This window comes from Oncorhynchus kisutch, linkage group LG15 (assembly GCF_002021735.2).
Source record: "Oncorhynchus kisutch isolate 150728-3 linkage group LG15, Okis_V2, whole genome shotgun sequence".
Lineage (NCBI taxonomy): Eukaryota > Metazoa > Chordata > Actinopteri > Salmoniformes > Salmonidae > Oncorhynchus > Oncorhynchus kisutch.
The window spans coordinates 19023097-19044097 of NC_034188.2; the positions used below are offsets into that span (position 1 = coordinate 19023097).

At 41.9% G+C, this 21001-nt stretch overlaps 3 protein-coding genes across 8 annotated transcripts in view; 1 reads left to right on the plus strand and 2 right to left on the minus strand.

Moving 5' to 3' along the window:
* zdhhc2 (zDHHC palmitoyltransferase 2) overlaps positions 1–1550 on the plus strand; it is a 28296-nt gene extending 26746 nt beyond the window's left edge. For both annotated transcript variants that reach the window (XM_020502073.2, XM_031789799.1), the window contains one exon: positions 17–1550. The gene's annotated coding sequence lies outside the window, so the exon portion shown is untranslated. The remainder of the gene's footprint in view (positions 1–16) is intronic.
* On the minus strand, positions 882–12047 carry cnot7 (CCR4-NOT transcription complex, subunit 7). 5 transcript variants are annotated; one of them, XM_020502075.2, is made up of 7 exons: positions 11857–12047; positions 11006–11132; positions 10696–10889; positions 9225–9386; positions 5300–5444; positions 5013–5123; positions 882–2361 (listed from the first exon to the last, which is right to left on the minus strand). In XM_020502075.2, the coding sequence occupies exons 2-7, from the start codon at positions 11120–11122 to the stop codon at positions 2230–2232; spliced, it is 861 nt and encodes a 286-aa protein (XP_020357664.1). In that variant the 5' UTR covers positions 11123–11132; positions 11857–12047; the 3' UTR covers positions 882–2229. The 5 variants fall into 5 exon arrangements, with proteins under 5 accessions (XP_020357664.1, XP_020357663.1, XP_020357665.1 ...); XM_020502074.2 differs by having other exon boundaries at positions 11006–11218; positions 11857–12005; XM_020502076.2 differs by lacking the exon at positions 5013–5123 and having other exon boundaries at positions 11006–11218; positions 11857–12009.
* A 626-nt stretch (positions 12048–12673) lies between these two features.
* The window catches only part of mtmr7a (myotubularin related protein 7a), a 41600-nt gene continuing 33272 nt past the window's right edge, over positions 12674–21001 (minus strand). The window contains exons 8-14 of the mRNA XM_020502081.2: positions 18749–18858; positions 17444–17569; positions 16653–16702; positions 16324–16524; positions 14398–14532; positions 14063–14189; positions 12674–13907 (exon numbers count right to left, since the gene is read on the minus strand). Coding sequence (XP_020357670.1) covers positions 13554–13907; positions 14063–14189; positions 14398–14532; positions 16324–16524; positions 16653–16702; positions 17444–17569; positions 18749–18858 — 1103 coding nt within the window. The 3' untranslated portion in view covers positions 12674–13553. The remainder of the gene's footprint in view (positions 13908–14062; positions 14190–14397; positions 14533–16323; positions 16525–16652; positions 16703–17443; positions 17570–18748; positions 18859–21001) is intronic.

A 21001-nucleotide genomic window follows, 5' to 3' on the forward strand; every position in this document is an offset into this window, starting at 1 on the left:
TTATTTCCTTCAACAGGTCTATGGTGATCCCAGTGTTCAGCGTGCCTATGAGAATGTGCAGTTGTGATATTACCATAACCAGTCATCTTTCTTACCATAACACACTGCTGTAGTTAATTGCTGCTTAGAAGGGCTTAGTTTACTGTTGTTTTTGCTCTCACCAGTATCATTGGAAACAGACGATGTAACATTTGCAATGAATCCAACGAAGCATTGTTATTGTTGTTTCTAAAGAAATCATTTAACATGGTGGAAACTGGTTTCCTGTTGGCTGAATATTGAGTATGAGATCAAGTTGTGGCCTCGGAAGATTGAGGTTGCATTCCAATTACTTGCCGTGTTTTTTCAAGTTTGGATCTGAAAAGCATAAGAATAGAATGAGAAGTGTTTTATTTTCACTTTGTATAACAGGTGGTTGGTCTAAGAAGCTACATGTGTATGTGTTCAGTACATCTATATTATTTTAGTAAAGGACCCTTGAAGTATTGTTGTATGATTTGATTATCTTGGACTTCGTCTTCAAATTAGTCTATTTTTACTTGTGTAATGTCTAAACTAGAATGACTAACTTGTATTTGTGATTATTGACAGAAACAGTATAAATATTCAATTTTAATGTAATTTTAGAATTTGCCAATACTTAATCCTAAACCAACACGCAAAGATGTATGATAGTGAATGTTGATTCTATGATTGTATAGACATATTAAGAGTAAAAGATGCTTTGTGTGTGTGATTATTGGATGAGATATGCAGTGTTAAGCTTTTTATGGCATTGAACATGAAATAAGTATTGAAGAGATTAACAACCTGTTGTGATTTTAAAAAAAATAATCCTTCAATTAACTGATGCATGCTTCATACTCAGGATGCTAACTAAACATAAGAACGTAAATAGTTTCATGTATTATACCAGTTTCTCTCTCTTGGAAACGCGGTAACATCACTGTTGCATAATAATCATTTGAATAAGGGCTATATTGATATTCTTTGATTTGAAAGGATTCCTGTGTTCCTCTGGCATTGGTGAGGATACCATTGGCTCTTAGACATCACCAATCAGTCTTATTTTTTATGTCAGTGTTCTTGCCATGTCAAGTGTTCCTGTAGTGCTATTTATTGTCAAACTGCCAGCCAAAGATCCTGTTTTTCTCCAGAGGCCTGACACACTGGCCTATGGTCTTCAAATCCAAGCCTCGGTTTCAGAATGTTTGCTGCATTCTCAATTCAACTCCATTCAAATATGGAAGTGCTGCAGAAATAATACAGTGATTGCTCCAGCTGTTTCATTCCTTGTGAGGGTTCTGTTCTGATTGTACTCCTTTGGTCCTTTTAAATTACATTTTCTGTTTGGAAATGAGTCATCAGCATCATTTCGCATCAGTTTTCATTTTGGTAAATGGCTCAAATGTATGCAAAATCTTGTCAATCTATATTTTTTTAATACTCTGTGCATGAATGGAGAAAAATACCTTTATGAACATGTGAGGCTATGTACTGTACTGTGATGCCTTATCAGATAAATACAATGATGCCATGTTCAGCCTGTTTATATTGCTATTGACTGTTCTTGTACCTTTCTCCTATATAGGCCTCAATAACCTATAAGGTATATAATTTAAAATATGACTCTTAAACAGATTTCAAACTCACTCAAATCAAGTTCTTATATGTTAGAAAAGTTTGAAGCCTTTATTTACAAAAGCTTTAAAAACAATCTCTCGTATATTGCATTTTTTTCATTTTTTTCTTTACATATGGAGGGGAGGGGGGGTCTCGTCACATGAAAAGAACCAACCAGTACAATAAATTAAATATTAAAATAACATTAAAAAAAATGTAGCTACTATTAAGGCTAAGTTTGGTGAAAAAAAACAACTTATTTTCATAATAAAGACAGATGTTAAGTGAAAAATGTTAACTTAGAGAAGGCAACAAAGAGGAGCATACCAGAAAAACTTAGCTTTTCATATAAAATCATGGATCTGGTTAGGAGCTTTAAAGTGCAAAATTTCTACAGAAAAAGTTTGAAAAACTAAAATCCCTTGTTTCTCTTCAAGCGCTTCATGTGAAATCTAAATGAACCAACCAGCCCCTCTAAACTGCTTTCATAGAAAAAAAACATGATTTTAAGCACAAACACACACACAATGATTTTGTTCTTCCATTATTCCAGTCGTCGTAGTAATTGACTAGAGCAGACCATCCAGAAAGATCCCAGTGATGATGTCATGACAGCTGTTTATTGGCTTCCTCCTCGTAGGCGTTCCCTGTGCCGTTCTGGACGTATGCAGAGCCTGAACCCAGCCCGTACAAGTGACCACAGTACTTCGCATCGTCGATATGATCCTCAAAGAACATCTAAAAAAATATGTGATGTCATCAGATACAATAAAAAGTATACTAGTTTGTAGTTAGGTTTCCACCCAATTGGCGACAGATTGCAGATTTTAGAATATTCAAAGCCAATATGCGCATTTTACATCAGTGGTGTTTCACCAAACAGACTTGTTGCAAAAAAACAAAAACATTGTGCACATAAAATGCACTTTTTCGCTTGAGTTTTCATGTACCGAATAAAAAGAAAAAGTTTAATGTGTGTCCATCGATTTTCAACTCTACCAATAGTAATCACAACTGTTGTGTTACATGTGCCTACTTTGGTCTTGGCACCTGCGATCAAACCAACTGCTCGCAAATACAGTGGCTTATTATGGATAAGAACGAGAATATTTTTATTTTTCAAAAGGCAGTCAAGCATCGATCATCACGTTACCAGAATCAGACCCTAGATATTTATTGGAAAGAGCATCAAGATCACCGTGCATTTTCACCACCCTGTGTTATTTCATCTATAGCCTAATGAACTGCATGCTTTCCCGAGTTGTAGTGGGAGGACCACACACACATCGCGTGACTCCAAGTTTACATTGATATGATGGTTAATATATTAATATTTGCCCATAAAGGCATTTCCACCACCACTTCTCGCATAATAATTTTACTGACACAAAAAGATCTTACCATGTCAAACGAACAAATTATCTGTCAGAATTTATAAAATTGTACTGAAACTTCCTGTTTCAATCACAGCTGTCAGGATTTAAAAAAAATACGGTATGACTTTACTCCCATAAAAACTGTGGATGGAAATGTGGTTAGTGAAAGTAGTATATGTTTATCTCTTTAATACCATCTGGTGGCTCTTTGAAGAAATGCAAGTTGTGAGTCATCTCCCTGTTCTATGATCCATTCACACAAACATCTCAGTACCAACCCTATTCCCTTTATAGGGCACTACTTGGATCTGGGCCCATAGGGCTCTGGTCAGAGGTAGTGAACTATACAGTACCATTCAAAAGTTTGGACACACAAACTTATTCAAAGGTTTTCCTTTATTGTTACTATTTTCTACATTGTAAAAATGGGGCGGCAGGTAGCCTAGTGGGCCAGTAACCAAAAGGTTGCTGGATCGAATCCCCGAGCTGACAAGGTAAAAATCTGTTGTTCTGCCCCTCAGTTAACCCACTTTTCCTCGAGCGCCGACGACGTCGATCTCAATTACGGCACCTCTCTGATTCAAAGGGGTTGGGTTAAATGCGAAACCTGCAAACCTGCCAAGAGAGGGCCGCCCATCAAAACTCACAGACCAGGCAAGGAGGGCATTAATCAGAGGCCACAAAGAGACCAAAGATAACTCTGAAGGAGCTGCAAAGCTCCACAGTGGAGATTGGAGAATCCGTCCATAGGACCACTTTAAGCCGTACACTCCACAGAGCTGGGCTTTACGGAAGAGTGGCCAGAAAAAAGACATTGCTTAAAGAAAGAAATAAGCAAACACGTTTGGTGTTCGCCAAAAGGCATGTGGGAGACACCCCAAACATATGGAAGAAGGTACTCTGGTCAGATGAGACTAAAATGTAGCTTTTTGGTCATCAAGGAAAATGGTATGTCTGGCGCAAACCCAACACCCCTCATCACCTGAGAACACCATCCCCACAATGAAGCATGGTGGTGGCAGCATCATGCTGTGGGGATGTTTTTCCATCAGCAGGGATTGGGAAATTGGTCAGAATTAAAGGAATGATGGATGGCGCTAAATACAGGCGCTAAATATTTTAATTCCAGGTTGTTAGGCAACAAAATAGTAAAAATGCCTAGGGGAGGTGAATACATTCGCAAGCCACTGTACTTAAGAATATCAATAAGAAGACATGCTTGGGCCAAGAAACACGAGCAATGGACATTAGGCCGGTGGAAATCTGTCCTTTGGTCTGATGAGTCCAAATTGGAGACGTTTGGTTCCAACCGCCGTGTCTTTGTGAGACACAGAGTAGGTGAACGGATGTACTCCGCATGTGTGGTTGCCACCGTGGAGCATGGAGGTGTGATGGTGCTTTGCTGGTGACACTGTCAATGAATTATGTATAATTCAAGGCACACTTAACCAGCATGGCTACCACAGCATTATGCAGCGATACGCCATCCCATCTAGTTTGCGCTTAGTGGGACTATCATTTGTTTTTCAACAGGACAATGACCCAACACACCTCCAGGCTGCGTAAGAGCTATTAGACCAAGGAGGAGAGTGATGGATTGCTGCATCAGATGACCTGGCCTCCACAATCACCCGACCTCGACCCAATTGAGATGGTTTGTGATGAGTTGGACAGCAGAGTGAAGGAAAAGCAGCCAACAAGTGCTCAGCATATGTGGGAACTCCTTCAAGACTGTCGGAAAAGCATTCCTCAAGCTGTCATCAAGGCAAATGGTGGCTACTTTGAATAATCTAAAATATATTTTGATTTGTTTAACACTTTCTTTTTTGGTTACTACATGATTCCATATGTGTTATTTCATAGATGTGATATCTTCACTATTATTCTACAATGTAGAAAATAATTTTAAAAAAACATTTAAACCCTTGAATGAGTAAGTGGTGTGTCATAACTTTTGACTGGTACTGTATAATGAATATGGTTCCATTTGGGACACACACATGGACAGAGTACCTCTCTCATCTTGAAGAATGCCATGCCTGTCAGTAGTGAGTCTGAGCCAGCTTGGTGCTGGGGGCCAATCCTCTCCAGCTCCAGCTGTTCTGCCACTTCCTGTAGCCCACCCTGTCAATCAAACTCCGCCCTGTCACTCACAGATTCTGCTAATCTAGCCATCTGGCCATGTCTATAATGCATTTAAAGGCTATCGATTAAGACTTGTGGCCTAGTTAGCTCTCTGAAAACTCATCGAATACAAAGTTGAGTAATACTTTCTTTAACTTATGATGTGCTGAAGTTACCTTGAGGTTTTTGCAGCTCTTCATGAGGTACTTGACATCATATATGATGGGGAAGAACAGGCGAAGGATCTCAAAGAAGTCCACTTCCTCTTCGGGCAGGTTAGAGTTGGACAGAATCTTGATCAGATAGCCAAAGTCATAGCCACTGCAAACAGAAAAATAAACCAAATGCTTCTTAGGTCTAAGATGATTGATTTTAACAATGGTCAAATTTGCACCAGATGTGACAAATAACATACGTGTGGTTAGAATCTGGATCTGATAAGATGGCGCCGAAAAGGATGGCTGAAGTTTTACATGCTCCTAACCAACTGTGCTATTTTGTTAGTTTTTGCGTTGTTTTAACTTATTTTGTACATAATGTTGCTGCTACCGTCTCTTATGACCGAATATAACTTCTGGACATCAGAACAGCGATTACTCACCACGAACTGGAAGAAGCTTTTTCCTTTAATGAGTTCGACAAGAAGGATATTCTGCTTTCCCGGGAACAGGCCCAAATGTCATCATTTGTGTGAAGAAAAGCCGGAGGAAAAGAAGGCGCAGGCCGGGCTGCCTTCTGAGAATCTGTAGGCGAGCGAGTAAACTCCCCCTGCCATCTGTCCTGAGAATCTGTAGGCGAGCGAGTAAACTCCCCCTGCCATCCGTCCTGAGAATCTGTAGGCGAGCGAGTAAACTCCCCCTGCCATCCGTCCTGAGAATCTGTAGGCGAGCGAGTAAACTCCCCCTGCCATCCGTCCTGAGAATCTGTAGGCGAGCGAGTAAACTCCCCCTGCCATCCGTCCTGAGAATCTGTAGGCGAGCGAGTAAACTCCCACTGCCATCCGTCCTGAGAATCTGTAGGCGAGCGAGTAAACTCCCCCTGCCATCCGTCCTGAGAATCTGTAGGCGAGCGAGTAAACTCCCCCTGCCATCCGTCCTGAGAATCTGTAGGCGAGCGAGTAAACTCCCCCTGCCATCCGTCCTGAGAATCTGTAGGCGAGCGAGTAAACTCCCCCTGCCATCCGTCCTGAGAATCTGTAGGCGAGCGAGTAAACTCCCCCTGCCATCCGTCCTGAGAATCTGTAGGCGAGCGAGTAAACTCCCACTGCCATCCGTCCTGAGAATCTGTAGGCGAGCGAGTAAACTCCCCCTGCCATCCGTTCTATTTGCAAACATGCAATCATTGGAAAATAAAATTGATGACGATTATCCTACCAACGGGACATAAACAAATGTAATATCTTATGTTTCATAGAGTCGTGGCTGAACGAAGACACGGATAATATAGAGCTGGCGTAATATTCCATGCACCGGCAGAACAGAGAAGAGGCTACTACGTCTGGTAAGACGAGGGGTGGGTGTGTGTGTCTTTTTGTCAAATAACAGCAGGTGCGCAATGTCTAATATTAAAGAAGTTTCGAGGTATTGCTCGCCTGAGGTAGAGTACCTTGTGATAAGCTGACAGCCACACTATTTACCAAGAGAGACCTCATCTATATTATTCGTAGCCATCTATGTACCACCACTAACCGATACCAGCAGTAATAGCTCACTCAACCAACTCTATAAGGCCATAAGCAAACAGGAAAATGCTCATCCAGAAGCGGCGCTCCTAGTGGCCGGGGACTTTAATGCAGCAAACTTAAACCAGTTTTACCACATTTTTACCAGCATGTCACATGTGCAAACAAAGGGAAAAGGGAAAAAAAAAAAAAACTCTAGACCACCTTTACGCCACCCACAGATATGCATAAAAAGTCCTCCCCCCGCCCTCCAGCTTACAAGCAAAAGCAAAAGCCGGAAGTACCAGTGACTCGCTCAATACGGAAGTGGTCAGATGAAGCGAGGACTGTTTTGCTAGCACAGACTGGAATATGTTCCAGGATTCATCCAATGGCATTGAGGAGTATACAACCTCAATCATCGGCATTGAGGAGTATACCACCTCAATCATCGGCTTCATCAATAAGTGCATCGACGACGTCATCCCCACAGTGACCGTACATACATATCCCAACCAGAAACCATGGATTTACAGGCAACATCCACATCGAGCTGAAGGCGAGAGCTGCCGCTTTCAAGGAGCTGGACACAAATCCGGACGCTTAGAAGAAATCTTGCTATGCCCTCAGACGAACCATCAAACAAGCAAAGCGTCAATACAGGACTAAGATTGAATCCCGGTAGCCGGTAGCCGTGTGAGCAAGACCTTTAAACAACATTCACAAAGCCATAGGGCCAGATGGATTACCAGAACGTGTACTCAAAATATACACGGACCAACTGGCAAGCGCTTTCACTGACATTTTCAACCTCTCCCTGACCGAATCTGTAATACCTACATGTTTCAAGCAGACTACCATAGTCCCTGTGCCCAAGGAAGAGAAGGTAACCTGCCTAAATGATTACCGCCCCATAGCACTCACGTTGGTAGCAATGAAGTGCTTTGAAAGGCTGGTCATGGCTCACATCAATAGCATCCTCACGGATATCCTAGACCCACTGCAATTCGCATTCCACCCGAACAGATCCACAGATGACACAATCGCAATCCACACTGCCCTTTCCCACCTGGACAAAGGAACACCTATGTGCGAATGCTGTTCCTTGACTACAGCTCAGCATTCAACACCATAGTGCCCACAAGCTCATCATTAAAGTAAGGACCCTGGGACTAAACACTTTCCTCTGAAACTGGATCCTGGACTTCCTGACGGGACACCCCCAGGTGGTAAGGGTAGGCAACAACACGTCTGCCACGCTGATCCTCAACACTGGGGCCCCTCAGAGGTGTGTACTTAGTCCCCTCCTGTACTCCCTGTTCACCCACGCCCGCCATGGCCAAACACGACTCCAACACAATCATTAAGTTTCTTGACGACACAACAGTGGAAGGCCTGATCACTGACAAAAATGAGACACCCTAAAGGGAGGTCAGAGAACTGACATTGTGGTGCCAGGACAACAACCTCTCCCTCAATGTGAGCAAGACAAATCGTGGACTACAGGAAAAGGCAGGCTGAACATGCCCCCATTAACATCGACGGGGCTGTAGTGGAGCGGGTCGAGAGTTTCAAGTTCCTTGGTGTCAACATCACCAACGAACTATCATGGTCCAAACACACCAAGACAGTCCTGAAGAGAACACAAAAAAACATTTTCCCCCTCAGGAGACTGAAAAGATTTGGCATGGGTCCCCAGATCCTCAAAAAGTTATCCAGCTGCACCATCGAGAGCATCCTGACCGGTTGCATCACCGCCTGGTATGGCTATGGCAACTGCTTGGCATCTGACTGTAAGGCATTAGAGGGTAGTGCGTACGACCCAGTACATCACTGGGGCCAAGCTTCCTGCCATCCAGGACCTATATAATAAGCGGTGTCAGAGGAAAGCCCATAAAATTGTCAGAGACTCCAGTCACCCAAGTCATAGACTTTTCTCTGCTACCGCATGGCAAGCGGTACCGGAGCGTCAAGTCTAGGACAAAAAGGCTCCTTAACAGCTTCTAAGCGGTACCGGAGCATCAAGTCTAGGACCAAAAGGCTCCTTAACAGCTTCTAGCCCCAAGCCATAAGACTGCTGAACAATTAATTAAATGGCCACCAGACTATTTACATTGATACCCCCCCTCTCCATTTGTTTTGTGCACTGCAGCTAATCACTATTTATTATCAATGCAGTCACCCCTCCCTACATGTACAAATGACCTCAACTAACATCTACCCCCACACACTGACTCGGTACCGGTACCCCTTGTAATATAGCCTCGTTATTGTTATGTTCATGTTCCTTTTTATTATTTTTTACTTTAGTTAATTTGGCAAATATTTTTTTACTATTCTTGAACTGCACTGTTGGTTAAGGGCTTGTAAGTAAGCATTTCACTTTAAGGTCTACACTTGTTGTATTCAAATAAAGTTTGATTTGATTTTAAATGGCCTACCTGTGGAAAGAAAGCCACTTGACACCCTCACAGAGCACCACCCCTGAGGTCATGAGCAGTTCAGCCAAGTACAATGTCTCGATCCCCTCCTCCTCATGCTTCTTGAACTGGATGCCTGATGTTGTCAAGAGCTCGATGGAGTCCTGTGCATACATGTCCTCCCTGACGACGGAAAGGGAGACACCGGTCACACTCACACCTAGGCTCAACATTTATAACAGGGTTTCTTAAACTGTGGGTCGGGACCCAAAGTGGCTCCTGGGCATGTGAGAGGTGGGTGGCGAGTCATGAGAATATATCTATATTAACACAATTTCTTCTTAATTTGGGTAGTTGGAACAAGATATGGGTCACAGGAAGATAGTAAATTTATATATTTTGTGTCAAGAGCCGAAAAAGTTTAAGAACCCCTGATTTATATCAATGAATGTAATGGCTATAAGAACAAGGGGTACACTAAGCATGACAAAGTTGTTGTTGCTGTGTAAGTGGATGCAGTCCCACTATATATCTTCTTCAATGTCTGAGACTGCTGATAAGCCTTTAGGTTTTACTTCCACAATAGAAACAAGTTACATGTAAACAACAAAATACTACTCAAAACACTGTCTTCAGTGCCTCACTAAAACATGAAAATAAAACAGTACCTGCGATATGCTCGAAAGCATTTATGAAATATGTCAATATAAACATTTGAAAAATGACTTGAGGCACTAGGAGAAAAGCAAGTCAATTAGCTCGTTGAGAAAGTAAGCAGCTCATGTGACAGGTGCAGCCTATTTGGTGGCTCAAGTGAAAGTCTTGGCCACATGGTTTCTAAACAATCTTGGTCACATTGTCCTTTACCTGAATGGTGTGCAGGCAGTGCAGCTTCAGTATGACCATGTTCACTCCTGTATGGAGGTCCTGAACTAGCTCTGGTCCAGGGCGTTCAATGTGGCTTGCTGACATTGAGCCTTCAAATGGCCTGGCCCAGAACTAGTCATGAGCGTGACCCTGATTGTGTGCAGTGTCAACACTGAACATAGGCCTGTTCTTGCCTTGGTTTCATACATCATATGAGCAGGTTTTTTGTGCCTTTGCCCATCAGTCCAGACATGTAAACTAGTCAAACTCCATACTACAATAATATCACCTCAATAACAGACTACATCAAATGGACTTCCTTTTTGTAGTTACTTTAATGCAGAAATCTCAAGTTATAAAAATCAAATTCCTCAAGAAAGTACCGTACAATACATATAAACATTACAATCATCTTTAAAACCTTTCATGGTAAAAACAAAAAGGTTCTTCCTTTTCTCCTAGTGCCTCCAAAGAGCCGTTGCTATGAAACTTCCCCTGTTCTGTAGGTGCTGTACAAGAGGCAGGTCATATAGCTGAGTTCTCTAACATGGGCAAGTCAAGTCTTTATACAAGACATGAAAATTAGTTGAACATTGATAGACATCATAGAAAGGGGAACGCTTACGTGAGGTTAAACTTAAAATTGAACTGCCATGTTGAAGTTCCCGGTGGATATTCACCCTGTTCATTCATAAAGGTAAGGCCCAGCTGGATAATCTTTAGCAAGTCTACATTACATCGCAGTAACTGGTACTGGTAGTCAGCATTGCTTCTGAACTCTCCAATCGGTCTCGCAACTACACCTGGAAACTCTGTGTCCTATGAACAGAACACAAAGCAATAGAGAAGGCAGAAATGGAGCAGCAGCACAATGTTCAGCAAATATCTGTCAGTGTCAACCAAGATGCCTTTAATCAGAACTCTTCATAACTTACCATGGCAATGTAGTTGTATTTTCTAATGACCTGGCGGATCCTTTTGAGTTCTTCATCCAGGTTGTCAGCCCAAACCTCACATATTCTTTGGCTATGATCCACAGTAGCCGCGGGCATAGTGCCAGCTCTACAAGCAAGGCATCAAAAACAAACAAACAAACTCTCAATCGAGAAAATGACCATGGAATTGTGGTCCTTCTTTATTTGTTTGACCTGGAGATAAACAACAAACAATGTCCGGTTACACTATAACCCTGTGAGATTTCTTGCCACATACTCGATGGTTACATTAAAACATCTAGCTAACGTTAACTAGATTTGACAGAATTACAGACATCTAACGTTAGCTAGCTAATATACTGTGTAACATACTGCCTAATCTAGATAGCTAATGCTGTAGCTAACAATCTTGCTGTTAGGAGGACTTTACTATGCTTTGATGTTATTGGGGCAAATAACTGGCTAGCTACTTTTTTAGCAGGCTGTGATGACAGGCACCCATCTAGTTATCGAACTGAGCTAACTTACCTGTCCCACTAGCTAGTTAGCTAGCAGTTCACTAGCTAATTAGCTAAGAGTCTGCTAACCTTAGAGTGGGGACAAGAGGCGTTTCTCTTCAGATACAATGATATCATAGTGTTTCATCGCCTCTTATAATGCCCAACCCTAGCACCTGTCAGCTACCGTTAGCCAGCTGGCTAAAATATGTGGCTGGCTAGCAAATCTAGCTAACGTTAACTTAGCTAGCTAACCAACTCCTAATAGGGATTGAATTTCAACCTTCCCGACTTAGCGTTCGCTAAATAAGGGTTGTGCAATTAAAAGTAAACAGTTAAAAAACTCCCAATTACCTTGTTTAAAAACGGTCAGGGCCTTTTAACTAACTTTTAAACAGTTTTATATTCCAAATACCGACAGTCATTGATATCAACCCACAGCTGCCACCTCTGAACCTCCATTACAACGTCATCACGCACACAGTGACGTCACGAACGTATACACGTTGGCCTTTGGAGTCCAAGGACGGGGGCGTATTCATTACGCCGATTCTGTTCCGAAACGTTTGTTAAACGGAAGCAAACGGAACGAAATGGGCGGGACTTACCTGAATCTGTCCAATAGAACGTCTCGTTTTAGTTTGCAACTGTTTGGACTAATGTAATACACCCCTGGTTCCTTTTCGTCTCTACGTCTTCTTCTAGGTTTATTGGCAGACTACACCCCAAAATTTGTCTGGCCGCCTCCTAGTGTGCAGGTTGAAAAAATGTACATTGTGGGGGTGGGCAAAAATATCCATACAGAGCAGGGCCATAACTACCAGGGGAGAACGACTCAACCTTCGCATTGACGTTTTCAACTGAGGAACCCGTCCACGGTACTGTAGGCATTGTTTCCAGAAAACAGGATCCCCATTATACTAACTAAGCATTTAGTTGGATGATGTATACAAGGAGTAGGCAACCCTGGTACAGCATGTGGGAGAAGTCAGAGCTCAGTAATTGAGTTGGAGGGGTATTCAGGTGGATTTTTCCCATGCGTATGGGTAAATACCATCTTCCCACTTAGTTATGAACGTAGCATAAGCAAGCAGAAAATATCCATCAAAAACTTGAATGTTGAATCAACTTTCATAAATATACTTTTTGTTTATAAGGTAAGGCAAAAGTCTTAATCCCAAGAATGTTCAATCTTTATTTAATGCACAAGTCCTCTTATAGCTTTAGTGGTCTTTTCTAGTGAACTTTTAACACAATCAAATCAATTCATTTACAAATTAACTAAATAAAAATAAATATTTATGTTGTAATATTCCTTTGAAATAGGATATAGATAGGACATATTATGTATATTCTTTATACAAATAAAACAACGTGCAATGCTTACAATAGCAGTAGATATTATTCCACAAGACATTCAGTACCTGTGCTTTGACAGTGAAACCTAAGCTGTTTGAGCAGAATTGTGATCATTCTGTTGGGTGAGATGCACAAAGCTACTCTCCTCCCTGTGTGTCCGTCCCCTAGTACTAGCATGCCAATATCTCCACATGCTACAGCCTGCTGGGTTGGTTCAGTAGCTTCGTGAGTTACAGCATGCACAAGGAGCCCAGTGAACCAGATGGACTGGCTTTGGTTATAAAACTACACTAAATTAGGAGGTTTACTGCATGAGTATAATGACAAATTTGGCATTTGATATCATGTTTTGGTTTACAGTGCACTTGAAAGATTTTTAGTCCAAATTTAATTTTTAAATGTATTATTATCATATTACACATTTGCATAAATATATAACATTAAATATTTTATTTAGTTGTAAAGGCTCTGACGAAATCCATTCATTGTTGTAGCTAACTTCTTAAGTATGGAATACCATAAACCACATGAAAAGTAAAAACTCTACACAAATAACACACATACAGATCAGATCCACTTGTCATTTCACTGACTAATCATTCCCAACAGTTAGTCAGTTTATAATACCCATTGCGCAATTGCCCATTAAAGTGCACCTCTCTTCCCTCTGACAACATTAATGTCACTACTGCTCAGGCAGCAGAGTAGGCAGCCTCATCAGGGTCCTTGGCACTGTCCTCACTTGGCGGGGAGCTGAGGTCTGCTATGCCCGACTCCTGGTCATCACTGTTGGTGGAAAGGTCTGGGTCGGACGGTTTGCGGCGCTCCCCTGGTCGGGGGAGGATCAGAAGACTGTTCTCTGGCCCCATCTGCTGGCAGGGTGATGAACTGAGGAAGTCTCCCAGTCCGCTGTAGTCTCCTGGGGTGTTGGCCAAACCCAGGCAGCTCTCTGAGGGGGGAGAGGCCCACACCGCGTGGCTCCTATCCAACGTGTTAGTTTTTGTCTGGATGCTCTTCCCCTGCTCCTTCTCCAACATGGCTATTTTCTAGGGTGGATAACACTACATAATATTAGAAAAAAAACTAAGACAAGAACAGCGACTTCAATCAAATGGTCCTGGTCAAAAGTAGTGCACGAAATAGGGAATAGAGTGTGATTTGGGACATAGCCTATATCATCAGCCCTCCTGTCCTGCCTTACCTCCTCGTGGGAGACAAGCTGCTCCTCCAGCTGCTGTGTCTCCTCTCTGATGGCCATCAGGTAGTCTATCACAGACTGGCGAGGATGCATGCCTCTGTCAAAACGGTTGTATAAGGCCCTCCAGAACCTACACACACACACACACACACACACACACACACACACACACACACACACACACACACACACACACACACACACACACACACACACACACACACACACACACACACACACACACACACACACACACACACACACAGTTTATACATATTCAATACAGTTGAGAAAAATAGTGGGGAAATACTACTTGTCCTTAAATATGCACAACCTACTTAAAACAGTAGGGGGCGGTAACTGGGCGCAGAACCCCCTGAGTCTGGCTGTGGTCAGGTCTGTACAGGGGGTTGATGTGGTCAGTCCTGTTCTCCCACAAGTAGGTCCACAGAGAATGGGTCTTCTCCTGATGTCTGACAACACAAAAACATATCTCACATGTCAACCATAGACACAAACATCACACATGTCAACTACAGACACACATCACACATGTCAACTACAGCCACACACATCACACATGTCAACTACAGCCACACACATCACACATGTCAACTACAGCCACAAACATCACACATGTCAATTACAGCCACACATATAACACATGTCAACTACAGCCACACACATCACACATGTAAACTACAGCTCAACACAAAACACACCACACATGTCAACCAGTTGGAGGCTTCTCTGAAGAGAAAGGGGAGGACCATACTCCTCAGTAAATTTGATAAAAATACAAATAGCGAAACATTACAAAAGTAATCCTTTTTAGATAAAACTATACATGTCACCAAATAATTGATAAAAAAAACGCTGTTTCGCAATGAAGGTCTACAGTTGTCTCAACATCACTCTGTAGTGTAGCACCATGGTGTAGCCAGAGGACAGCTAGTTTCCGTCCTCTGGGTATATTGACTTCAATACAAAACCAAGGAGGCTCGTGGTTCTCACCCCGTTCCCTAGACTTACACAGTAATTATGACAACTTCCGTAGTACATCCTCCAACCTATCAGAGTTTTTGCAGCATGAACTGACATGTTGTCCACCCAATAAAAGGATCAGAGAATGAATCTAGTACTGAAAGCATAAGCTACAGCTAGCTAGCACCCAAAAGAGTTCTACCTGGAACCAAAAATGGTTCTCCTATGGGGACAGCCGAAGAACCTTTATGGAACCCTTTTTTCAAAGAGTTTAGCTATATTTCTGAAAACAAATTCACTTTCACTTACTCCGGCTCAAACAGAGAAGGATTCTATGTTACCTATGGCTATTCAACACTGGAACTCTTCTAAGTCAAGGTAAGCTTTTGGCTTTATTAATTTATTGCCACCTGGGCACGCCAGTGTAATTGCTAAACTGCTTGCTGCTGTAACTGTACACTGTACTGCATGATTGTAGCGGGTTTACTAACGTGTTAGTTCTAGTAGCTATGTTTACTTGACGTTAGCTAATATGGTGACAACGGTATAGCAGTTAAACGGAACCAAACAAGGATAAACATACCTACATTTGTCTAATAGAAACACTTGTTTGTAACTGTTGGACTAATGATTACAACCTAGATCAGCTAGATGCAGGCAAGAGTGTGCAAGACGGTATTGAATGTGTCAATATCTGTTACATGGATTACTCAAATTTCTCTCGATTTGTGCTGTTGTAAACCTTCATTCATTCAACCTCATGACGGGTATCATGTAGTAGCCTAAACCTACCGCTGTTACATTGACCTGGGTGAATATAATATGAATGACAGTCATCCAATATGCTGTAATAGAAATAAGGCCATTCTCAAAAAAACGGCAACGACCAACTACAGCTGAACACAAAATTCTGACTGAGAAAGAAAGAATGTGTGTGTGAATTCCTGCTCTCTTTTGTCTGGTCTGACTGAAGCTGTTCATGTCTCTTGGATTGGCTAGCCCAGTAGGCCTATTTGTTTAAATCTGTGTCTCATGTTAGGTGAATTTGAACACTATTATATCTGAAATAATAAGCAAAAAAGCCTTAACATTTCAGTAAATAGTTTAGATTAGTTATGTGTGAAGTCACAGTCAGTTTCAAAAATCCAAGACAAGGAACGGCAAATTGACAGACTTCTATCTATTACCTTAGCTCTGCTTTCTCTTTCTGGTTATTATCTATGCTCCACCCTCTCCTTCTGGTTATTACCTAAGCTCCGCCCTCTCCTTCTGGTTATTACCTAAGCTCCGTCCTCTCCTTCTGGTTATTGCCTATGAAGTTTCCGTACTGGCAGGAGTAGATGTGGTTGTGGATGGTGATGAGGAACCTCTCGTTGTACTCGAAGGCACAGGGGAACTGCTCCGACAGCTGCCACACACACTCCAGGAACTGGTCTATGACCGGGGACACCTCCTTGGGGTCTCCATCCAGGTGGTTGTATCTGAGGGGAGAGGGCAACATGGGCACCCTGCTTTCCAAATGGCACCCTATTCCCTATATAGTGTACAACTTTTGATTTTGTTGCTAAAGGAAATAATTATATCTGCAAGAAAACACAATAGTTCACACCTGTGAGAGAACTTGTGTCCAAAGGAAACCCAGTCTCTTTCAATGAGAACCTGAATACAGGGGAATAAAATATGATTTACTTATGCATGAGGATGCCAGAAGGTGTTATTTGTATATAACTTGGGTCTAAACCTGTTTCATCACTTTCATCTTTGTTTCACAGCAAAGAGTACAAATATTACAGAGAGAGAGACAGTTTGCACCATGAGAAAGCTTGAACTTCCTCACCCAATGTGTGGGGTGGTTTTCTACTAAGTCTCAAGATGATTGTAAGAAGTCAGGCTTCCTGTCACAGTAACTTTTTTCCATGGAGATGCCTTTTGGCAGAAACCCAGTCAGACAGAACAAATCCTCATGATCAAAGAATCCAGAACCATAAGCACAGCACGGACCTACTTACATTACCTTCCAAGAGGACGTGATCAACTACAATCACACCGTAATTTAACAGTATGTCAACGTCAATGTGCTTACATGTCAATAAAAATGTGAAAAACTAAAACACAGCCAGAAACGAGGGGAAAAGGAATGTTCTTCATTTCAAATGAAGTGCCATCTATTCAAACAAGTATTGAGCGCTAGTGGCTACTAGGTAGAGGAGGTTTTAAACATGAATCATTACAAACCTGCTGATCATGTGTTAAGAGCTGTCTGTATGATATAATATTTAGGGTAATTATTTCTATGAATATGACATACATGAACCCATACACTATAAACTGACTATAGGTTCAAGATGTACACTAGTGAATATGCAGATACCCTGCTCAGAGAGACAGTAGGGGATGTACCATGAGTCCTTTGAGAGTCCTGTAGTAGGGGTCCAGGAGCACGGAGGCCACAGAGCACACCTGAGCAGTACGATCCCAACCGTCTGAGCAGTGGACCAAGACACTAACGCCATCCTCTGCAACGGCCTGCACATGCATGCACGCACGCAGACACGAGAGAGAGAGTCTGAAAAACAATAACTTAACCCTCCTGCTGTGTTCCCGTCGAATTGGACCGATTTACATGTTTTCTCTCTGAAAAATGTAGTTCATTTAATCTGATTGTCATAAGGTTCCATGACGTTGTCCACATGGGGCATCTGAACACACAAAATACATTTTGATGATTTTCATTACATTTTGGGTGTTTTATTTAACATTTGTACATCTGTGGTGTTCCCAGTCAAAAATGACCTGTCATTAGGAATGAATGGGTGAGACTATAATTAATGTATAAAATTGAGTTCAGGCATATGCCCATTCATCAGATGGACACACTTCCTCTCCCAGAACCCCACATGCATGTGTGTTTGAGGGCACACACACACACACACACACACACACACACACACACACACACACACACACACACACACACACACACACACACACACACACACACACACACACACACACACACACACACACACACACACACACACACACACACACACACACACACACACCTTCTTCACTTCCATGGCAACCCCTACGGGAACCTTTCCCCAATAGAATCTTTCCCCCACAGGAACCACACCTGTTGACATTCTCACAAACAATCGCAACATTGTTTCAATAATATTTAGAACTTTTCTTGCAGCTCTGGTATATAAAGCTTTTTTGAGGCCATGCTGACAATTAATTCTGCGGCAGCACAATGACCAAACGATATAGTGTATGTGAGGCTCTTGATTATATCTTTGATCATGACACTGGTGAGGAGGAGAGTCCTTGTTAAACTTTGACACAAAGTAGTCTGTGATAAATAGCACAATGTGTTTCATCTGAGTATTTGTTATAGTCAAAATAATCTATACATTGTGCTTTTTTTAACTCAAAAACGAGTTGTATGAGCTCAGGTCAATGAGGCCTACAGGCCATAAATAGCAAATAGAATATAAAAAAAACTGTTCACAAGAACAGTTTAGAAGATCTAACACAACATTAGGTGGTAATATATGCATTATTATGGATTTACAATCAGCTATAATGGGTTGGTCATTTTGGACCGGGAACACAGAATGAATTAACATGAAAAGAACACAACAGGAGGGTTAAGTGTAGCACTGAGACAGACAGAGGGGATTATCATCCAGACAGACTAACCTTGGCGATGAAGATGCCAGCATCCAGGACAGCTTTGATGTGTTTTAGCCAGCCTGAGCTTTCCAGACCCTCCAGGAACTCTGACATGGAGGGGGACCATGCCTCACTCACTGCAGGGGAAAACACACCGGGTTCAGTGGTAGACACGGATACGGTTACAAATTCCCCATAATTCCCCGGTTTTCCAGAAATCATGATTGGAGGATTCAAAGATGTTCTGCTTATTCCTTCCTGATTCCAGGAATCTTCTAACTGGGATTTCTAGAAAACTTTGAAATTCAAGGTTTTTCTTTATTTTGACTATTTCCTATATTGGAAAATAATAGTGAAAACATTAAAAAAAATTGAATAACACATATGGAATCATGTAGTAACCAAAAAAGTGTTAAACAAATCAAAATACATTTGAGATTTTTCAAATTAGCCACCCTTTGCCTTGATGACAGCTTTGTACACTCTTGTCACCCTCTCAACCAGCTTCATGAGGAATGCTTTTCCAAGAGACTTGAAGGAGTTCCCACATATGCTGAGCACGTGTTGGCTGCTACTCTGCGGTCCGACTCATCCCAAACCATCTCAATTGGGTTGAGGTTGGATGATTGTGGAGGCCAGGTCATCTGATGCAGCACTCCTTCACTCTCCTTCTTGGTCTAACAGCCCTTACACAGCCTGGAGCTGTGTTTTGGGTCATTGTTCTGTTGAAAAATAAAAGATAGTCCCACGAAGCGCAAACCTGATGGGATGGCGTATCGCTGCATAATGCTGTGGTAGCCATGCTGGCTAAGTGTGCCTTGAATTCTAAATAAATCACTGACAGTGTCACCAGCAAAGCATCCCCACACCATCACACCTCCTCCTCCATGCTTCACGGTGGGAACCACACATGCGGAGACAGGCCAAAGGACAGATTTCCACCGGTCTAATGTCAATTGTTTGTGTTTCTTGGCCGGAGCAAGTCTCTTCTTATTGGTGTCCTTTAGTAGTGGTTTCTTTGAAGGCCTCCTCTCTCCTCTGAACACTGTGAAGCATTTATTTGGGCTGCAATTTCTGAGGCTGGTAGCTCTAATGAACTTATCCTCTGCAGCAAAGGTAACTCTGGGTCTTCCTTTCCTGTGGCGGTCCTAATGAGAGCCAGTTTCATCATAGAGCTTGATGGTTCTTGAAATTTTCCAGATTGACTGACCTTCAAGTCATAAAGTAATGATGGACTGTCGTTTCTCTTTGCTTATTTGAGCTGTTCTTGCCATAATATGGTATTTTACCAAATTGGGCTATATTCTGTATACCACCCCTACCTTGTCACAACACAACTGATTGGCTTAAATGCATTAAGGAAAGAAATTCCACAAATGAACTTTTAACAAGGCACACCTGTTAATTTGAAATGCATTCCAGGTGACTACCTCATGAAGCTGGTTTGAATAATCTCAAATATAAAATATATTTGAATTGGTTTAACACTTCTTTGGTTACTACATGATTCCATTTGTGTTATTTCATAGTTTCGATGTCTTCACTATTATTCTACAATGTAGTAAAAATAGTAAAAACAAAGAAAAACCCTGGAATGAGTAGGTGTGTCCAAACCCTGGAATGAGTGGGCGTGTCCAAACTTTTGACTGGTACTGTATGTTTTCTTCCCAATATGATGTTGGGGACTCTTGAGTCAATATTGACACAGGCCATTTGACACTGGATCTCACTTTAAATATTGAGACAGAAGACAGGCAACTAAATGCAGACTCAATTCTGCAGCATACAGCTTAATGCATTACGTGATTTGTTTTCCTTGAAAACATACAGTGTATAACTTTTCATTTTTAATCTGAAAGTTTAAGATCAATAATTTGTCAGTTGTGACAAAGTGACAAAATAATGTTTCCAGAGTTCCTCCAGTGTTGACAGCTTGGTTAACAAAGGAGAGTTTTCAAATAAACACAAATATTTTCAATAATAATTTGTAGATATGCCAACTCCCTACAAAAACATCCATCTCTCCAGACAGCTATTAAGAGTTGACAGAGGTACACAGAGGGGTGGGTTGACAGATGTGTTGACGTGTGTGTGTGACCCTGAGTACTGTACTTCCAGACAATATTAGTGCGCTGACCCGTGAGCCCACCTGACATGTGACTCTGCAACAGGCAGCTGGAGCCTGCAGGTTCAGTCAACGGGTTCAGTCAACCTTGGTTTTACAGCATGGGCTAATTTCCGGGAAACTATTGTTCTCTGAAGGATAATAAAAAAATGTTT

Excerpts from the sequence above, each read along its gene's own strand:
- cnot7 (XM_020502075.2), bottom strand. The coding sequence starts at position 11,122 with ATGCCCGCGGCTACTGTGGATCATAGCCAAAGAATATGTGAGGTTTGG. Across the intron at positions 10,890-11,005 it reads AATACAACTACATTGCCATG|GACACAGAGTTTCCAGGTGT; the intron begins GTAAGTTATGAA and ends TTCTGTTCATAG. Across the intron at positions 5,124-5,299 it reads AGAGCTGCAAAAACCTCAAG|GGTGGGCTACAGGAAGTGGC; the intron begins GTAACTTCAGCA and ends TTTGATTGACAG.